This window comes from Carassius carassius, chromosome 2 (assembly GCF_963082965.1).
Source record: "Carassius carassius chromosome 2, fCarCar2.1, whole genome shotgun sequence".
Lineage (NCBI taxonomy): Eukaryota > Metazoa > Chordata > Actinopteri > Cypriniformes > Cyprinidae > Carassius > Carassius carassius.
The window spans coordinates 50,395,467-50,415,466 of record NC_081756.1 but is presented as its reverse complement, the minus strand read 5'-3'; the positions used below and the strand labels follow the sequence as shown (position 1 = coordinate 50,415,466).

The window sequence follows — 20,000 nt, the reverse complement described above, 5'->3', positions numbered from 1 at the left end:
AAGGGAATTCTGCTGGGAATTTTATTTCCCAGTCAAAACTTCCTTTTTATACATTTCAACAGTTTGAACAATTTTCTGGATGCTACTAAGAATCAGAGAAAACCCAAACTGGAAAAATATTTTCCTGATTTGGAACTTTTTGTTGAATCTGGTGCTATTGCAATGCGAAAGGCGACGTTGGAGGAACTGGATCAACCGAAACGCTACAGGCTTAAAAAACTTGTTAGTGTAGTTAGAAGAAGCCTAAATTCACGTCTGAAAAAACACTGATTCTTTGAAAAGTGTCAAAAGGAAGATGTGGTGGGTTGCTTTATACCCCATTGTGATTATTGTCATGACCTTTTTTAATTAATATTGGGTCTTTAAATATTAATGGTTGTCGTAGTATAGTTAAAAGAATGATCTTTTTAATTATTTAATTCTTAAAAAGGCTGATGTGATCTTACTCCAGGAAACACACACGGATTTGCAGAATCAGTCACAGTGCTTAGCGATTGGAAGGGTAATGTGTGTTTGAGCCATGGCACAAATGTTAGTGCAGGGGTTGCAGTATTGTTTTCACCCCCCGGATTGGTGGTAATGTTAAGAGTATTAAGATAATACCAGGGAGAATTTTACGAGTAGATGTTAATTTAGGTGACAAAGTTTTTTCCTGTTTAATGTATATGCTCCAAATGATGGTCGGGAGCGTATTCGTTTTTTGAAAAGTTATCAGATGCGTTATCGCACTGTCCTCAGGATAATATTATTATACTGGGGGGTGATTTTAATTGCACTTTAAATCAGCAATTGGATCGGAATCATAATGAACCACATTCCCTTTCGGCGAATACACTTAAAAGTATAGTTGATCAATATAATTTTGTTGATTTGTGGAGAGATGCATTTCCTGGGCTTAGACAGTATACCTGGATGAAAGTGAACTCAAATAATATGTCTGGAGCCAGGCTTGATCGGTTTTATACAGAAGCACGTAATAGGTGAAGATTTTTTAGAAATTCTATTTCGCCTACTTTTCTCTCAGATCATCATTATATTTCTATGGCTATTTCTGTTGAGTCCAACAAATCTTATAAATCACTCTGGCACTTTGATAATAGGTTACTTCAGGATCACGTTTTTATTCACTCTTTTCACCTTTTTTGGGATTCTTGGAGAGAGGAGAGAGTAAATTTCCAGTCTTTAAGTCAATGGTGGGACGTGGGCAAGATACAGATTAGAATTTTTTGTCAGCAGTTTACTGCACATAGCAGGGGTGCCCTACTAGAGAAAATGAAAGCTCTTGAAGAAGAAATTCTTGGACAAAGTAGTCAAAGTACTACAAGCTCTACTTCCACTGATTCTTTCGAAAGGAATAAATTTCTTTTACGCAATTTAGCGGAAGAACAAGGTAAAACTGCCCTTTTAAGGGCAAAGTTCACTCGTCTAAATGATATGGACTCTCCTACTGCTTTTTTCTTCGGACTTGGAAAAAAAACAGCAGCACATAAGCATCTTCATCAACTGAAACTCTCAGATGGATGAGTATTAACAACACAAATGGAAATTAATTATTTTGCTATGTCTTTTTATGAAGAGTTGTATCGTGCAGAGCCTTGTAATGGAGTAGAAGCAGACATACTTCTGACTGACTTGCCACAATTGTCAAACAAGGATAAGATGGATCTTGAGAGTCTTTTAACAATGGCTGAACTTTCAAGAGCTGTTCAGGAATTGAATCCTGGAAAGTCACCTGGCTTGGACGGTCTCTCAGCCGAGTTTTATAAGGCTTTTTGGAACTTAATTGGTCAGGACTTTTATGACGTTTTGATGGAAAGTATTGAAAAAGAGACCCTTCCTCTAAGCTGTCGGAGAGCAGTTTTAACTTTGATCCCCAAAAAAGGAGACCTTGGTTGTTTAAAGAACTGGCGCCCTGTCTCCTTGCTGTGCGTTGATCTTAAGATATTTTCAAAAGCCTTAACCAACAGATTGAAAAACTGTATAGAAACCGTCATTCACAATGACCAGTCTTATTGTATTCCTAACCGAACAATATTTGACAATGTTTTTTTGGTTAGAGACATTATTACAGTGGCAAAAAGGCATAACTTGGACATCGGCCTTCTTTCTCTGGACCAAGGAAAGGCCTTTGATAGGGTGGACCACTCTTATCTATTTAAGACACTTGAGGCTTTTGGATTTGGTCAGAATTTTGTGTCCTGTATTAGGCTGATGTATAATGATATTTTTAGCATGTTAAGAGTTAATGGTACATTAACAAGACCCTTTTCAGTGACAAGAGGAATAAGACAAGGGTGTCCTCTATCGGGTTTACTCTATGCTATTTCTATTGAGCCTTTTTTAAGTCTGCTGAGAAAAAGACTGTGTGGTATTGGTGGTTCTGGCTGCCCTAAAGTTCCCCAAGTAAAACTGATAGCATATGCCGATGATGTACCTCTGATTATTAAGAATTCAAATGATGTTGATAATATTATTTCATGTTTGAATACTTTTCAGAAAGCTTCCTCTGCATGTATAAATTGGGAAAAATGTACTTCTTTGTTGATGGGAGACTGGCATGGTTCAGGACCTCCTCAGTTGCCAAATCAGTGTAAATGGGCCCATGATGGCTTTAAAGTTCTTGGTATTTATTTTGGAACTGACCAGTACATGGAGAAGAATTGGGAAGGAGTGTTTGACCGGGTTATTGGCAAAATCCAGAAGTGGAAGTGGATTCTCCCACAGCTGTCCTTTAGAGGGAGATGCCTTATAATTAATAACCTGGCAGCTTCAATGCTGTGGCATAAGGTTACAGTGCTAAATCCCCCTAAAGAACTGTTACTAAAGGTTCAAAGGGCATTTGTTGAATTCTTTTGGAATGGCCATCATTGGCTTCCTCCTGGGGTTCTCTATCTTCCCGTTTCAGAGGGAGGTCAAGGCCTTATACACGTTGAATCCAAAATTGCAGCAATGAGATTGCAAACATTGCAAAAACTGCTCTACTGTTCAGATGGAAAGCCATGGATTGATTATTGCTTGTATATTCTTAAAGATCTTGGAGGAACAGATCTTGACAGAGAGTTATTTTTAATTGAGAAGCCTTATGTTGAAAATGCGAATTGCTCTCTTTTGAAATTTCATGAATCCATTTTTCATTCATGGAGTTTGTTAAAATTCTCAAGAGTAGATGATGAAAATTATGGGTGTGCAGAACCTCTGTTTTTTAATCCTCTTTTTAAGACACAGTTTTCATTATCGGGTTCTGTAATTAAGTTGTTTCTGAATGCAGGAGTAACTAGAGTTATGGACCTGCTCGATACAACAAGAGGTCAGTGGCGAACGGTTCAGTCACTTGCTGACCAGGTTGGGATAAGGTCAGTAAGAATGGTGGAAGGGATGGTTAAGAGCTTTAAAGCTTGTTTCCCCCCAGTATTAACTTCACTTATAGATTCTGTTTTAATTGATTGTATGGTATTTAAGACTTTTCCAGCATTAAAAGTTGTTCCAAAAAAATTGGAACTTGAAGAGAATACTAATAGTTTCTTGTTAAAGGGGTTTGAATTTTTGGATTTCCAAAGAATGGGGAAGAAAATAATTTACCATATTTGTGCTAAATCCGCACACTTTGAACAACTGAAGGTAAGAATAGACACTAAGTGGAGAGCTTACCTTTCTGTGCCCAGAGATGTAAATCCCTCATGGAGGCTGTTGTACAAACCCCCAGTTCCTAAAAGATGTGGAGATCTACAGTGGAGAATACTTCACAATGTCTTGGCTACAAACAACTTTGTTTCCAAGTTCAATGAAATGGTTTTACCTGAATGTTCTTTTTGTAAGGCCTCTGACACTGTGTTTCATTTATTTTGTGAATGTTCTAGACTGGCTCCACTTTTTGTACTTTTGGGAACACTAATTACGAAATTGGGATTTTCTTTTACAAATACCCTTTTTATCTTTGGTTGCAAGTATAACCAATCATGTCGTGAAAGGTGTGTACTTGCCAATTTTTTAATAGGACATGCCAAGTTGGCAATCCTGAAAACACATCAATGTAAAAACGTGGGTCAAGATGTTGACTTGTTGCCTCTTTTTAAATCATTGGTAGAATTTAGGGTTGCTGTTGAATTTGCGTATTATAAACAAACTGATAATGTACTTTTTTTCAAAACAAGGTGGGGTGTGAGAGATGCTTTAGTGACAATGAGTGAGTGTGGAGACATGGTTTTTAATTGGTAAAACTGTTCTGGTTTTATTTTTTGTTTTTGTATTAGTTTTGTAATGTTTTGAAAAAATGGTGTAAATTAAAAGAAGTTTAAAAGTCAAAAAGTCTCTCTCTCTCTCTCTCTCTCTCTCTCTCTCTGTCTCTCTCTGTCTCTCTCTCTGTCTCTCTCTGTCTCTCTCTCTCTCTCTCTCTCTCTCTCTCTCTCTCTCTCTCTCTCTCTCTCTCTCTCTCTCTGTCTCTCTCTCTCTGTCTCTCTCTCTGTCTCTCTCTCTCTCCCTCTCTCTCTTTGTCTCTCTCTCCCTCTCTCTCTCCCTCTCTCTCCCTCTCTCTCTGTCTCGCTCTCTCTCTCTCTCTCTCTCTCTGTCTCTCTCTGTCTCTCTCTCTCTCTCCCTCTCTCTCTCCCTCTCTCTCTCCCTCTCTCTCTGTCTCTCTCTCTGTCTCTCTCTCTGTCTCTCTCTCTCCATCTCTCTCTCTCTCTCTCTCTCTCTCTCTCCGTCTCTCTCCATCTCTCTCTCTCTCTCTCTCTCTCTCTCTCTGTCTCTGTCTCTGTCTCTCTTTCTCTCTCTCTCAAATTCAAATTCAAATGAGCTTTATTAGCATGACTGTGAAACACAATGTTGCCAAAGCATCAACATATTATATATAAATAATAAAACAAACAAACAAAACATATATGTACAGATCATGTCATATGTAGCATAGTAAATATAAATAAATAGATAAATAAACACAATTTATCCTAATATATGAATAAATGCAGTCGGTCTCTCTAGAGAATTAGCTGACTCTGGCGTTGTGAATAGCTAACACATATTTAGCCGCTAGTGCAGCTGTACTATCATCTTCTCCCAGTAAGAAGAACATTTTGTCAGTGTCGCTCAGTTCAGAGAATGATGGAATTAAGATTTCAAACCTGGGCAGAAAGGTTTCTCTTATACTGGTGTATTTAGAGCAGAAGAGCAGAAAGTGTTCCTCATCCTCGATGTGCTGTAGGTCACAGTGTCTACAGATCCTCTGCTCTCTCTCTGTCTTCCTCTCTCTATCTCTAGATCATGCTCACTTAATCTGTATTTGGAGAGGATTTGTCTTTCTTTAAAATGTTTAATAAATAGATAACTGGCCAATTTAGTGGTTCTATTGAGGGCCGAGTAACATTGCAGTTTATTCTGGAGGGCAAAATGTGCTTTTAGTGCTTGATCATGAGTGACTTTTAGATGTTTGTGGATATGGTTAATAAAAGGTTTGGGGTTGATGGACGAGTTGAAGAGCGAGTGAGTTCAGAGGATGAGGTTCTGCTGAGCTTTCATTGGCGAGGAGGGCTTTATATTGCACTGACTCTGGGTCAGACTGATGGAGGTGATGCCAGAACTGAACACATCTCTTCTGGATCTCCATGTTCAGCGGGTACAGGCCCAGCTCAGCCCTGCAGGCCGCAGTGGACGTCTTTCTGTCAACCCCCACAATATTTTTGCCAATTTCCAATTGTAATTTTTCTACTGATGTTTTATCCCAATTTTTTAAATTTAGTACTGGTCCCCAAATTTCACATCCATATAAAAGAATTGGTTTTATTATTGAATTATATAATTTTATCCAGGTTTTAATGGGTAATTTTAAGTGTCCACATCGTGACTTTATAGCATAGAAAGCCCTCCGAGCCTTTTCAGCGAGTGTTTTCACAGCCAGACCGAAGCGTCCCGAAGCGCTGATGTCGATGCCCAGATAGCTGTAGCTAGAGCTGTGCTGCAGGACCTGGCCTTTATACAGGAACTGCTGTTTGTGTCCCTGAGATCTGGCTTTCTTCTGGAACACCATGACTCTGGTTTTGTCCAGATTGACGGTCAGGGCCCAGTCGTGACAGGCTCTGCTGAAGGCCCTCAGGTGTGCGGGACAGCAGGACCAGGTCATCTGACCTCTGACCCCTGTAGAGTGAGGCCGGGCGCAGTAGAGCTCTCCAGCGCTGACGCCAGGTCATTGATGTAGATGTTGAATAGAGTTGGGCTCAGACTGCAGCCCTGCCTCACTCCACGGCCCTGCTGGAAGAACGCGGTTCTGCGGTTACCCATCTTCACCGCACTTTTGCTGTTGGTGTACAGAGATTTAATAATGTCAAATGTTTTTCCGCCAATGCCAATTTGTAGGATTTTGTACAGTAGACCATCATGCCAAATTGAATCAAATGCTTTTTTAAAGTCTACAAAACATGCAAATATTTTCCTTTGTTTGTGGTTGATGTTCTTGTTGATTAGAGTGTGGAGAGAGTAGATGTGGTCGGATGTGCGATGTTTTGGTAAAAAGCCAATCTGTGCTTTATTTAAGATGTTGTGTGCTGAGATGTGTGAGACGATGCGTGTGTGTATGATACTGCAGAACAGTTTCCCCAACACACTGCCCACACTTATCCCGCGGTAGTTATTGGGGTCGAATCGATCGCCGCTCTTAAATATGGGGGTGATGAGTCCCTCAGACCAGATCTCAGGGAAGTGTCCGGACCAGAACACCAGATTAAATCATTTGCCTATTGTTTGAATCATGCTGGGACTGCTGAGTTTAAGCATTTCATTATTAATGTGATCTTGTCCACATGCTTTCTTTAATTTAAGATTTTTAATATGTTCTAATATTTCAGATATTGTTATTGATTTATCTAATGGATTTTGATCATTCTTAATAGTTTTTTCCATGTCTTCTAGTGTTTTCTTTATTTTACTCTGAGGTTGGTTGAGGTCGGTCGGTTCAATTTTTTGATACAGATTTTCAAAGTAAGATTTCCAAATTGTGCCATTCTGGAGTGAAATCTCTAATTTGGGTTTTTGGAGTTTTTTATATAGGTTCCAGAAAGTGTTTTGATCTATTGAATCGTCAATTTCTTCAATTTTAGTTTGAAAATATTTTTCTCTTTTTTTCCACAGCAGTGTTTTGTACTTTTGCAGACAGTCTGAGTAAGAAAGCCGTAATGTCTGGCTGGACGGATCTTTGTGCTTTTTGTTGGAAAGTCTCCTGAGTTCTTTTCTGAGACCGGCACATTCATCATCAAACCAGACATCCTTTCTCTTTCTCTGTCCATTGGTTCTATGTTTGGTTTGCTGTTTAATATTAGATAGAGTTATCAATGTTACGAATATGTTATTTAAGTTTTTTGTTGCTAAATTTATTCCATTAATATCTAAGGTGAAATCAGTGGACATAAAGTCATCTAGCATTTTTAATATAGTCGGATTGTTCATATTTTCTTTGAATTGTTCTGAGTTGGATTGATTCCACTTGAGTTTCTGTTTCAGAGGAAACAGTTTTTCAGCTTCAGGTGGAGCAGTTTTGGTTATTTGACATGGGGCTTTCAGATAAAGCACAGTTTGGCAGTGATCGGACATCGGGAGCTGAGGTCTGACTGTGAAGGCATTGATAAAACTTTGATCAATATCTGTTATTGAATAATCAACCACACTGGCTCCTAATCTGGAGCAGTAAGTGAATCTACCTAATGTATCTCCACGAGTTCTGCCGTTCATGATGTATAATCCTAAACCTTTACAGAGTTTCAACATTTGTTTTCCACTAATGTTCACTGAAGTATCATAGCTGTTTCTCGGTGTGATATTAGATGAGGGATGAAACGTGGTGTCATTGGGGATGTGGTCATTATCTACAATATTTACATAATCAATTTCTCGCCCTGTTCTGGCGTTTAAGTCTCCGCAGATGAGGATGTTTCCTCTGGACTGAAAGTGTAAGATGTCAGTCTGTAATGTTGGGAAGCTTTGCTCTTCGTAATAGGGAGAGTCATGAGGTGGAATATAGATTGCACAGAGATAAAGATTAGACTGATATATGACGGATTTCACTTCAAGCCAAATGGATGATATTCCACTTATAGCAACTTTAATCGAATGTTTTAAATCGTCTTTGTGCCATATGACTATTCCACCTGAGTCTCGGCCACATTTAATTTGAGAATTTTTTGATGAAGGAACCATAATTTCCTTGTATCCTATTGGACAATGTAAGGTCTCATTACTACGACACCACGTCTCATGAAAGATACAGATGTCCATGTCTGTTACACTGCTGAGTAAGTCTTGGTCTGCAGTCTTATTACCAAAAGTAGAAGAGTGCAGACCTTGTATATTCCAACAACTGATTTTAAATGATTTCATGAATAGGTGTGTGTGTGTGTGTGTGTGTGTGTGTGTGTGTGTGCTATGCAGGTTATGTCCTCAGCCTGGAGCAGATGACGTTCATCAGATGTCGGATCTGTCCTCTCTCTCTCTCTCTCTCTCTATCTCTATCTCTCTCTCTCTCTCTGTCTCTCTCTATCTCTATCTCTCTCTCTCTCTCTCTCTATCTCTATCTCTCTCTCTCTCTCTGTCTCTCTCTATCTCCCTCTCTCTCTCTCTCTATCTCTCTCTCTCTGTCTCTCTCTCTCTCGCGCTCTCTCTCTCTCTATCTCTATCTCTCTCTCTGTCTCTGTCTCTCTCTCTCTCTCTGTCTCTCTCTCTCTCTATCTCTCTCTCTCTGTCTCTCTCTCTCTCTCTCTCTCTCTGTCTCTCTCTCTCTCTATCTCTCTCTCTCTGTCTCTCTCTCTCTCTGGTGACTGAGGGTGTGTCAGTTTTTCAAGTTTTTCATCTTGATGATGAAGGATGAAGGATGAAGGATGCATGGCTGTGATGAAGGTCTTCTGATGCTGATGATGGGCGGGAATCAGTCGCGTGGAGCACCGCTGCTGTGTGAGGATGAGGAGGGTGAGGAAGAACGTGTCAGAAAGTGTCTCTGTGTGATGTTTATGCTGTTTGTCTGAGAGAGAGTGAAGTTCTGCTCTAGATGAGTTCAGATCAAACCCTGTCATCTCCTGCATTCCCAGCATTCCTGGCTTCCCTCTGACTCTGAGGGTTTAGATGTGTGTAAGAAGCTGTCTGTCAGAGATGACAATGATCAGAATCATCATGGTTGGTTAACTGGTAACTAGCCCTGGTTAACGCTAAAGATAATGCAGTGATCATTTATAAACAATGAACCATGAAGTATATTTGCTGAACAAACATCAATTATTCACAGAAATGTGTGTGTGTCTTGTTTTCTATTTTAGTTTCCTTTGACCACTTTCAGATTCTCAGAGCCATTGGGAAGGGAAGCTTTGGAAAAGTAAGATTCTCACAAGTGTGTGTGTGTGTGTGTGTGTGTGTGTGTGTGTGTGTGTGTGTGTGTGTGTGTGTGTGTGTGTGTGTGTGTGTGTGTGTGTGTGTGAAGTGAGGGATGAATGAGTGAACTGAGCTCCGTCTCTTTCTGATGGAGTTGTTTCTGCTGGAGGCTGTAATGCATTAGTGCTCTTTTATGGGGTTAGAATTGTTGCTTTATTCCAAATAAATAGATTATGATCCACAAATAAATGTAACAAGATTCACAAAAATATATCAAATTCACAAATAAATGTACAGAGTTTCACAAAAAAATATAAAACTCACAAATAAATAAAATGAGATTTGCAAATAAAAATATATATATTTACAAATGTGTTTAATGTCACAAACACAACTCTACCTGGTATTTATTTGTGAACCGCTGTCTGTGCATTTATAAATCACTGCACGCATTTGTGGATCGGTTCCTGTGCATTTGTGGATTTGAAACACTTCTAGCGTCGACGTACAGATAAATCCACAAATAAGTGGACTCCACCCACCGTTTACTCAAGCCAATCAAATAACGGCCACATTGAGCTGACCAATCGTAGCACGTTATCGCTTCAACCAATCACGTTTTGGCTTAAATCCAGGGGGGGGGGGCGTCTTGCCTGATCGGCCATGTTGTGCGTACTTGTCTGTAACGTTACTTGTGGACTTGTGAAATGTCATCAGTCGCTGCCCAAGTACTGTTTCCCTTTTCAAAGTTCACATCTAGCCAAGTCCAGTTCAAATCCCCGGATGTGTTCTTGCTCCGCTCCTTTTACCGAGGATGCATGGAGAGGTGACTTGTGCGGACTTGATACGGGCCATAACCCAGAATTCAGCTCGAACCAGGTTAGCATCAATGGCGGAGGAGAAAACTCACAACTGTAAGTTATACATTTCGAAATACTATTGTTGTTTTATCACAAAATGTAACGTAGTTCTAAGAGTTTTGATGCCAGAATGTTGTTTAAACTTCAAAGCTACCGTCGAATTTTGAAAATTTGCTCAGACTATTTCGTTACGAGTTGAAAAGTAGCCTAACCCTCGGCAAGTCCTCCTAAAAAGTAGCTAGGCCCTGTAACATTTTGTAAAATATGGGGCTGCCTGTGTTGATTCTGTAGTGGATAAACATTTGATATATTTTGCTTTGGGTATATCTAATGGGCAATTGTTTTGCCTGAGGGAAAAGTTTCCTAACTAACGTTTGCCTAACGATACTTATATCAAATGCAAACCTTATTTTAGAGTGCTCTTGTCATTTTAACCAAATAGTTTGCTTGTCTTTATTTAAATTTTTTTTACAATTTCTTTTATAATTGTATTATTTTTCATCAACTTAAATTAAGCATTATTTTTTATCAAGGGACTGCTGAGGAAACTCGGGCCTTGATAGAGTGGCGGGCGGCCAACGAAAGGCTTTTCACCGGGAGGCGCAATTCCTCCAAAAGTTGATGGGAGTGAGTATTCATTTTGAGTGCTTGTATAATTCCCTGCATGTCTGAAGGTTTGGAGCTAGATTTGGACAGTCTTCATCCATAAAAATGAATACGTTATTGAAGTGGAATCATGTAAATCTTTATGGTTTTGTTTTGCCTATAGGCATTTTGTTCCACTTCTGGTTTGGCCATAACTGCCAAACAGGCAAAGAAAAAATTGAATAACCTAAAAGATAAATACAAGGTAATCTGCCTGTTTCTCTACTTTCTGTTACTGAAAGAGGCTTACCAAGATGTGTGTAAAGACTTTCCGGTCATATTTGAAACCTAACATAGATGCATTGGCCCTTACATTTTATTTTGTAAAATGTAGTTTACTCCGTTTACATTGTTTACTCTGAGACTGTAAAAAGAATAGTTCACCCCAAAATGAACATTCTGCCATTCACCTACAATTTTAAGTTGTTTCACACCTGTATACACTATTTATTTATTCTTTTTTTTTTTTTTTTGCTTTACACAAAGGAAGAATATTTGTAACCTAAGAGTTCTGGGGCACCACTGACATGTGTAATTTTTTGGTGCCTCAAACTGTTAGGTTACAAAAATTCTTAAGAATATCTTCCTCTGTGTAGAGCAAAAATAAAAAATGTCTAAAAGTGTGGAACAACGTGAGGTGAGAACATGACAGCATTTTGCTTTATTTCAGGAGCTTAGGGACCCACCCACAGGAAAAGGGGTAGAGGCCGGTAGTGTGACTGCTGCCACCTGGCAGTGGTACACTGCAATGGATGCTGCACTCCAGGGGCAGCACTCGAGTTGTTGCATCAAACCCACTGCCACTACAGGTGGCTCAGTCAGCACACCAGGTTCAGCCCCTTCTGTGGAAGCCAGGAGTAGCCAGCAGTCAAGAAAGAGGCGACGGGACAGCCAGGCTCTTCTTTAGTTTCTAAAAGAACAGGCAGAGAGGGAAGAGGAGAGGGAGAGAGAAGCATTGGCGAGAGAAGAGGAGAGAGAGAGGGCAGCAACAGCCAGAGCAGAGACATATGTCTCTTTTTGAAAAACTTAATAAATTCTAAATTAATGTTGTTTTTAATGATAAATGATTTTATATAGATTATTTGAATAAAAAATAAATAAAAATGAATGTTTCAATTTCAACCCTGGCAAATCATTGTTATAGCAACAGTGTATTCTTTATATTTACAACAAAAACACAAATAATATAAAATAATGTAATATCCAATGTCTATAGTGGTATACAATTATTTACAATCATGCAGTTAAATCTCAAGAAGAACATACCAACATTAAGAAAACGTATAAATGTATCTATACCCATCTACTTGCACATTTATTCATACCTATCTTTCTAATTAATGTCATAGCTATTTCAACTGTTTATGTTGCTCTTTTAATGAACATGACAACATCTGGAAAGGTTTACTGTCTAGATGTAGTACTGTTCAGTTAGACACCCAGGCAGTTCCACGGGAGAAGAAAGCTGAGCAGCCAGACGTCCTCGGAGATGGTTCCCTGATAGGTCCCTCTCACCCACTGCTGCATTCTCACCATCCTCGCTGTCTTTTTGTCCTTGGCTTTCCTCCTCCTCCTCCAAGAGATCACCTCCCATCACACAGATGTTGTGGAGGATACAACAGGCACCAATCACCTTTGGGGCGAACAGTGGCCTGATCTCTAGGGCCCGCAAGAAAATTGCACGCCAGTGAGTTTTTAACATCCCAAAAGTGCGCTCGATGATGTTCCGTGCTTGTGCATAATGCCTGTTGTATCGGGCTTCAACTTGGCCTGTTAATCAAAAATCGTGTAGAAAATGTGTAGTGTATTGCAAATTCATAACAGTAAAAATTTGGTTTATCGTGTGTGTGTGTCTGTCTGTCTGACATAAAAAAAGTGTTCTTACTTGCGACAGGCTGGCGGTATGGGGTCATAATTGCAATAGGATGCTGCAAGCAAGGGTATCCCCCATCTCCCAAAAGATAGTATCCAGCTGGTGAATACAGAGCCTCCTGGTACATTGGTGATCTGCGCAGCACAAGGGCATCCTGTACAGAGCCTGGATTGCCAATATACACATCTATAAATATGCCTTTAGCATCACAGGTGCCCTGTAGAATGATGGAAGGGAAGATCTTTCTATTTATGTAGCATCTTTTTTGTGGCATTGCAGGAGGAACAATCCTGATGTGGCACCAGCAGCACAGCGGAATGCCTCATGGCCAGCAAGGTGAGCAAAGCCACACCCCACCTCATCCATTTCCTCTGCTTTTGGAAAATGAATAATTTTGTGGAGGATGGTCATCATCTCCTCCACAACATTGTGAACAGTCCTACAAACTGTTGAAAGTGGCATGCTGAAGTCATCTGATGTGACCCTGTAGGATGCTCAACAGGCAAGCCAATAAACCGTAACAAGTACTTCAATTTCACGGCTCCATCCATGGGCTTTTTGACGGGGCAGCATCTGTACCAGCATGTTGATGCTGTTCCTGGAGAGCCTGAAAGCTGCCTTTAAATCCTCTCCAGAAAAAAACTTGACCAGGATTGGTACCTGGTCATTGATCTGTGAATACCTGCGAGTGGGACTTTGTTCCTGTTAAAATATATAGATAATATATTAAGAATGTTTTTACTTTTGTTGTATTATGTATTTGTTATATGTATTGCTTTTAAAAAGTTGTTACTATATGTACTGTCGTTGCATTGTATTTATTATATTTTTGGATTTAATATAAGCTATATACTCAGTTGTTTTAAGGATTTTGTCTAAAATTTACTAAAATCTGCCATAATTAAATCTCCCTCTAACATTTGCTCTTTTCGTGAAGTATTTCTTTATACTCTATTTCGGTTTCATTCATTTATTGATAAGCTCTAGCACAACATTCATCCCAGAGTCTAAAAGTTGTAGCCTATATGATTATTATAGATATTAAATTGTCCTGTTTGTGTTAATGCAGTAATATGATGTGCACCTAGCTATATAAAGATGATAAACTATAAACTTATTTGAGCACCACAAAGACAAATAAAAGGTGTGTGAAGTGTAAGCTAGTTAATTTAAATGTTATCAACTGTCAAACCTATTGTACTTGTCAGTTTATTTGGTATACTGAAAAATCTAATGTTGTCTCATTACATCCCTGCAATAGTTTACATAACTTTTTGTGAGATAGTACTTTGTAGTCTGTTGATAGGGTGCCTATATGATACATTATAATAAATTTTTATTATGACTTTTCATTTGGATATACCTAACTAAGTCCACATAAGTATATGGGCAGTTTATGAAGAAAGAATAATTAGAAAAACGTACAATGCTAGAGAGACATGCTAATATGGCACGTCTCTTCGCCATCCTCCGCTGCATCCTGGCTTTTCTTTGAAGGATTCGTCTCCTCCGTTCGGCAGCCTCCTCTTCAGCATCTTGATAAATAGCAATTGCAATGGCAATCCTAAGCTGTTCCATTTTGATTTACACTTATTTACAATTGATTTACACTTTTCAACCGTATTATTTAAATTGTAGCTGAGTGGGTTTATTGCTAGATTGTTCTTAATGAAAAGAGGCAGTTGTTTCCACATATTTTATTTATTTTGAACGACGTAAATATAATCACAGTATTAATGTTACCTGAACCACATATTAATGTTTAATAGTTTTTAAAATAAAAAAGAGACAGTCGTTTAATATTATATTCAATTTCATTATAAATATAAAGTGAAAATAATCAGAGTAGGTAAATATTAGTTTTTTAATACTAATATATTTAATATATTGAAAATAAAAAAGAAGTTAATTCAAGTAAAACATGCATGCTGAGTGATGCTATCAAGTACGCTGCCGTTCCATTTGTAGAATGACTGGACTCGCGTCCTCCCGTCCTCGAGAGTTCGTTCTTCTGAGTCCAACTTGGCATGTCCAAACTCGGAAGGACGGAAGTCCAGACTCTGCGAACTTGGTATTGAGAAATGCCCTGACTGTCTGTTGTTGGTCTCAAGTTCGGTGTCTATTCCCGCAGTTCCCCTGGCTGTAAGCCAAAACGTGATTGGTTGAAGCGATAACGTGCTACGATTGGTCAGCTCAATGTGGCCGTTATTTGATTGGCTTGAGTAAACGGTGGGTGGAGTCCACTTATTTGTGGATTTATCTGCACGTCGACGCTAGAAGTGTTTCAAATCCACAAATGCACAGGAACCGATCCACAAATGCGTGCAGTGATTTACAAATGCACAGACAGCGGTTCACAAATAAATACCAGGTAGAGTTGTGTTTGTGACATTAAACACATTTGTAAATATATTTTTTTTATTTGCAAATCTCATTTTATTTATTTGTGAGTTTTAAATTTTTTTGTGAAACTCTTTATATTCATTTGTGAATTTGATATATTTTTGTGAATCTCGTTACATTTATTTGTGGATCATAATCTATTTATTTGGAATAATGCAACAATTCTAACCCCATACTCTTTTCTCTTTCTATGTCTGGAAAGCTGAAGGCTGGTGTATTATTTTTAGATATTTTTAGTGGAAGAAAAAGAAGCTAATGTCAGTATCTCTCATTTCTGCATGTTTGAATTCCTTTCTGCCAACAAAAAGAAGCCTCCAGTGTTCATGTGTCACGCTTGTTAAATGAGTTCAGTGATGTATGACTGACAGAAGCCTGTCTCTGGAAGCTATGATTAATCAAACTAACGACGGTCTGCAGGTGTGTATCGTGCAGAAGAGAGACTCCAGGAAGATGTATGCCATGAAATACATGAACAAACAGAAATGCATTGAAAGAGATGAAGTCAGAAACGTCGTCCGAGAGCTGCAGGTCATGCAACAACTCCAACATCCGTTCCTCATCAACCTGTGGTGAGCCACACACCTGTCCTCTCCACCACCTTCACCTGCTTCACACTGAGATGAACATTTTCACACAACACTCTGAAACGCTTTGTAATTGTTACTGTAGAAATGTTACAACTATACCAACTAGTTAAATGTTAGCTTATATGGTGCATATGTGTTAAAAAATTAAATGGGTTATCCTCACATTTATGCTTTTTGCAATTTAAAAAGTTTGAATTACTATATCATTTCCAGTGAAAAAACAATAATCTGTGTGATAAAGTCACAAACAGATTCAACTTACAGCACTAGCACTAGTTTCAAGCTGACTTGAAACAATCTTTACTGTATAAAGCGTTAAAGAAATAAGAAATCAAACATCAGCAGGGTTGAGCCGGACTCGCTCCTGTCTGCAGGTTTTCGTTTCAGGACGAGGAGGATCTGTTCATGGTGGTGGATCTGCTGTTGGGTGGTGATTTACGCTTCCATCTGCAGAAGAAGGTTGGCTTTAATGAGCAAACGGTCAAGCTGTACATCTGTGAGCTTGTGTTAGCGCTCGACTATCTGCAGCGCTCGCACATCATCCACCGGTGAGAAACACTCACACACATCAGAGATGCATCTTCTTGACCGATTCGGATTTCTGTTTGAAGTCTGACCTGCTGATTCTACTTTCTTTCTAAAAACTATAATTGACATCATATACAAACAAAAATTTATACTTTGTAATGCAAATTTTTATATATAAAATTATAAAAAAAATTACATAATAAAAAAACTTATTAAACATTACAATTCCCCCAATCTGGACAAAGTTAAAGTCTTTACTCTCAAAATAAAGTGCTCTGTGACTAGAAAAGAGTTAAAATAACTATTAACTGAAAAGGAGTTGCTGTGTGTAACAGAACAGATATCTTTGTCTTTTTTCCACTGACCTTATTAAATGTCATTTTTTCACATCAAAGTCTTACATTGTTTCAATTAATTCATTGAGAATAATAAGAAACTGTAGATCTGTTACCATTCAAACGAAATCAGTATTAAAAAGAAGCTGCATCTGAAGTGGCCTGTGAGAGACTGTGTGATGAAGCTCAGGTGGCAACATTAGGAATGCATGAAGAATTGTATAAGATTCATGTTTTTAATATTTTTTAAACATACAAATAAGAAATGTTGGGAAAAAATGCAATGATAGTTTTACAAATGAAACCAAACCAGTAGGTGGCAGCAAATGACTGTTTGTTTGAATGAGTGAGTGAGTCATTGATTCAACAGATTTGTTCAAATCTCTGATTCATTCAGAAATGAGGCAAGGGACTGCTGTCTTTATGAATGGGTTACTGAATCATTGACTCACTTCAAAATCATGGATTCCTTCAGTAACTAAACGCTTGTTGCTCTGAGACAAAACAGTTCTGCTGTGGCTTGGATTGGAACTATTTTCATTGTGAAATTGAGCAAAACAGTCAATATTGTGTCTAAAATGTAAGTCAAATAAGTCAAAATAACATGATTGATCAGGAAACATCACTGCTGTGTGTGTGTGTGTTCTGTCCCCAGTGATATAAAGCCAGACAACATTCTCTTGGATGAACGTGGTGAGTTCATCTGTGTACACTAGTAAATGCTGAGAAAATAATGATGAGGGACCAAAGTAGCTGAAATAATGAGCCACACATCTTTTTTTCTTTTTGAAGAGCAGTTGTCTCTGTGTGTGTGTTTTAGGTCATGTCCACATCACAGACTTTAATGTGGCCATGATTCTGCAGGGCTCAGAAACAGTCTTCTCAATGGCAGGAACCAAACCCTACATGGGTGAGTTTGACCGAATGAGATCAGAAACACACAGGTCAACAACCTGATATGCTGCATCACAATGATTAAATGATTAATAGCAAAACTAGTAATATTTCAGAGAGATAATTCACCAAAAGATTACAATTCTGTCATCATTTACCGATCCTCATATTGTCCCAAACCTGTGTGAGTTTCTTCACAAAAGTAGGTATAATGAAGAATGCTAACCAAACAGTTTCTTGTCACCAGAGTATATAAAAAAAAAGTATATTAAAAAAAAAAAGTAAATGGCTATGATTTAATGGCTACCAGTGACATTCTTCAAAATATCTCCTTTTGTGTTCAACAGAAGAAAGAAACTCATGCAGGTTTGTAGCGAGTGAACTGATCCATCAAAATAACCCAACTAAGTAAATATTTCTTTCTAAACTTTCTAAATATATTTCTAAAGTATTTATTATTTTTAGTTTATTAATTTCAACATGAACTAATACATTTTTAAAATCAAGAGTTGCAAGAATTATTTAATGAACCTGAGCTAATGTGAACTCACATGGACGTGAACAGATGTAAATTTTTACAAAATAAAACAAGCAGCGGTTTGACGAATCCAACAGAATCAGCTGATGTGTGAGGATCGCAATCTGACCATCAATTCATTATGGTTGAGTTAAGTGTGTGTGTGTGTGTGTGTGTGTGTGTGTGTGTGTGTGTGTGTAACAGCACCAGAGGTGTTTGTCTCGTTCGTGGACGGAGGTGTGGGATATTCGTTCGCTGTGGACTGGTGGGCTCTCGGCATCACTGCATACGAGCTCCTGCACGGATCGGTGTGCTTATCAACTCAAACCAGAGCTACAAACACATAACCCAGAGCAAATTGCATCATTATTATTATTATTATTATTATTATTATAGCAACTCAATGTGAAAGACGTCTTAGAGTTCACCCAGACTCTAATCAAAAACAAAATACATGAAAAATACAAATGGATTGTTTTCGTTGTATACATCTTATATAAAAATAATCATATATATAATTTCCAGCCTCTAAATGTGAATCTGGTATCAGATATGAATGTGTTTGTCATATTTAGATTAGATACTGTGAACTACCCACAGCCAGTGAGGAATTGATGTTAAGTTCATGTTTCTCTGGCGTCTCTCTGGCGTCTGTCTGGCGTCTCTCTGGTGTCTGTCTGGCATCTCTCTGGTGTCTGTCTGGCGTCTGTCTGGCGTCTCTCTGGTGTCTGTCTGGCATCTCTCTGGTGTCTGTCTGGCGTCTGTCTGGCGTCTGTCTGGCGTCTCTCTGGCGTCTGTCTGGCGTCTCTCTGGCGTCTGTCTGGCATCTCTCTGGTGTCTGTCTTTCATCTCTCTGGTGTCTGTCTGGCGTCTCTCTGGCGTCTGTCTGGCATCTCTCTGGCGTCTGTCTGGCGTCTCTCTGGTGTCTGTCTGGCATCTCTCTGGTGTCTGTCTTTCATCTCTCTGGCGTCTGTCTGGCGTCTCTCTGGCGTCTGTCTTTCATCTCTCTGGCGTCTCTCTGGCGTCTCTCTGGCGTCTCTCTGGCGTCTGTCTGGCATCTCTCTGGCGTCTCTCTGGCGTCTGTCTGGCATCTCTCTGGCGTCTGTCTGGCGTCTCTCTGGCGTCTGTCTGGCGTCTCTCTGGCGTCTGTCTGGCATCTCTCTGGCGTCTGTCTGGCGTCTCTCTGGTGTCTGTCTGGCATCTCTCTGGTGTCTGTCTTTCATCTCTCTGGCGTCTGTCTGGCGTCTCTCTGGTGTCTGTCTGGCGTCTGGCTGGCGTCTCTCTGGCGTCTGTCTGGCATCTCTCTGGCGTCTGTCTGGCATCTCTCTGGTGTCTCTCTGGCGTCTCTCTGGCGTCTGTCTGGCGTCTCTCTGGCGTCTGTCTGGCGTCTCTCTGGTGTCTGTCTGGCATCTCTCTGGTGTCTGTCTTTCATCTCTCTGGCGTCTGTCTGGCGTCTCTCTGGCGTCTGGCTGGCGTCTGGCTGGCGTCTCTCTGGCGTCTCTCTGGCGTCTGTCTGGCATCTCTCTGGCGTCTGTCTGGCGTCTCTCTGGTGTCTCTCTGGTGTCTCTCTGGCGTCTCTCTGGCGTCTCTCTGGCGTCTGTCTGGCGTCTCTCTGGCGTCTGTCTGGCATCTCTCTGGTGTCTGTCTTTCATCTCTCTGGTGTCTGTCTGGCGTCTGTCTGGCGTCTCTCTGGCGTCTGTCTGGCGTCTCTCTGGCGTCTGTCTGGCATCTCTCTGGCGTCTGTCTGGCATCTCTGGCGTCTGTCTGGCATCTCTCTGGTGTCTGTCTTTCATCTCTCTGGTGTCTGTCTGGCGTCTGTCTGGCGTCTCTCTGGCGTCTGTCTGGCGTCTCTCTGGCGTCTGTCTGGCGTCTGTCTGGCGTCTGTCTGGCGTCTCTCTGGCGTCTCTCTGGCGTCTGTCTGGCGTCTGTCTGGCGTCTCTCTGGCGTCTGTCTGGCGTCTCTCTGGTGTCTGTCTGGCATCTCTCTGGCGTCTGTCTGGCGTCTGTCTGGCATCTCTCTGGC

At 39.9% G+C, this 20,000-nt stretch overlaps 2 protein-coding genes across 49 annotated transcripts in view; one reads left to right on the top strand and one right to left on the bottom strand.

The window, feature by feature from the left end:
- The window catches only part of LOC132111450 (receptor-type tyrosine-protein phosphatase delta-like), a 349,673-nt gene that overhangs the window by 151,827 nt on the left and 177,846 nt on the right, over window positions 1–20,000 (bottom strand). The window lies entirely within an intron of this gene.
- LOC132111697 (serine/threonine-protein kinase 32B-like) lies at window positions 8,838–18,366 on the top strand. Of its 2 annotated transcripts, XM_059519254.1 has the most exons (8): window positions 8,838–8,940; window positions 9,060–9,156; window positions 9,285–9,340; window positions 15,535–15,686; window positions 16,079–16,252; window positions 17,223–17,260; window positions 17,388–17,477; window positions 18,183–18,366. In XM_059519254.1, exons 1-8 carry the CDS (start codon window positions 8,932–8,934, stop codon window positions 18,323–18,325), a joined length of 759 nt encoding a protein of 252 aa, XP_059375237.1. In that variant the 5' UTR covers window positions 8,838–8,931; the 3' UTR covers window positions 18,326–18,366. The 2 variants fall into 2 exon arrangements, with proteins under 2 accessions (XP_059375237.1, XP_059375245.1); XM_059519262.1 differs by lacking the exon at window positions 9,060–9,156 and having other exon boundaries at window positions 8,853–8,940.

Bases quoted from the DNA above. Each gene is read 5' to 3' on its own strand.
- LOC132111697 (XM_059519254.1), top strand. The intron at 9,341-15,534 runs GTAAGATTCTCA...GACGGTCTGCAG, and splicing joins GGAAGGGAAGCTTTGGAAAA to GTGTGTATCGTGCAGAAGAG. The intron at 15,687-16,078 runs GTGAGCCACACA...TCCTGTCTGCAG, and splicing joins CCGTTCCTCATCAACCTGTG to GTTTTCGTTTCAGGACGAGG.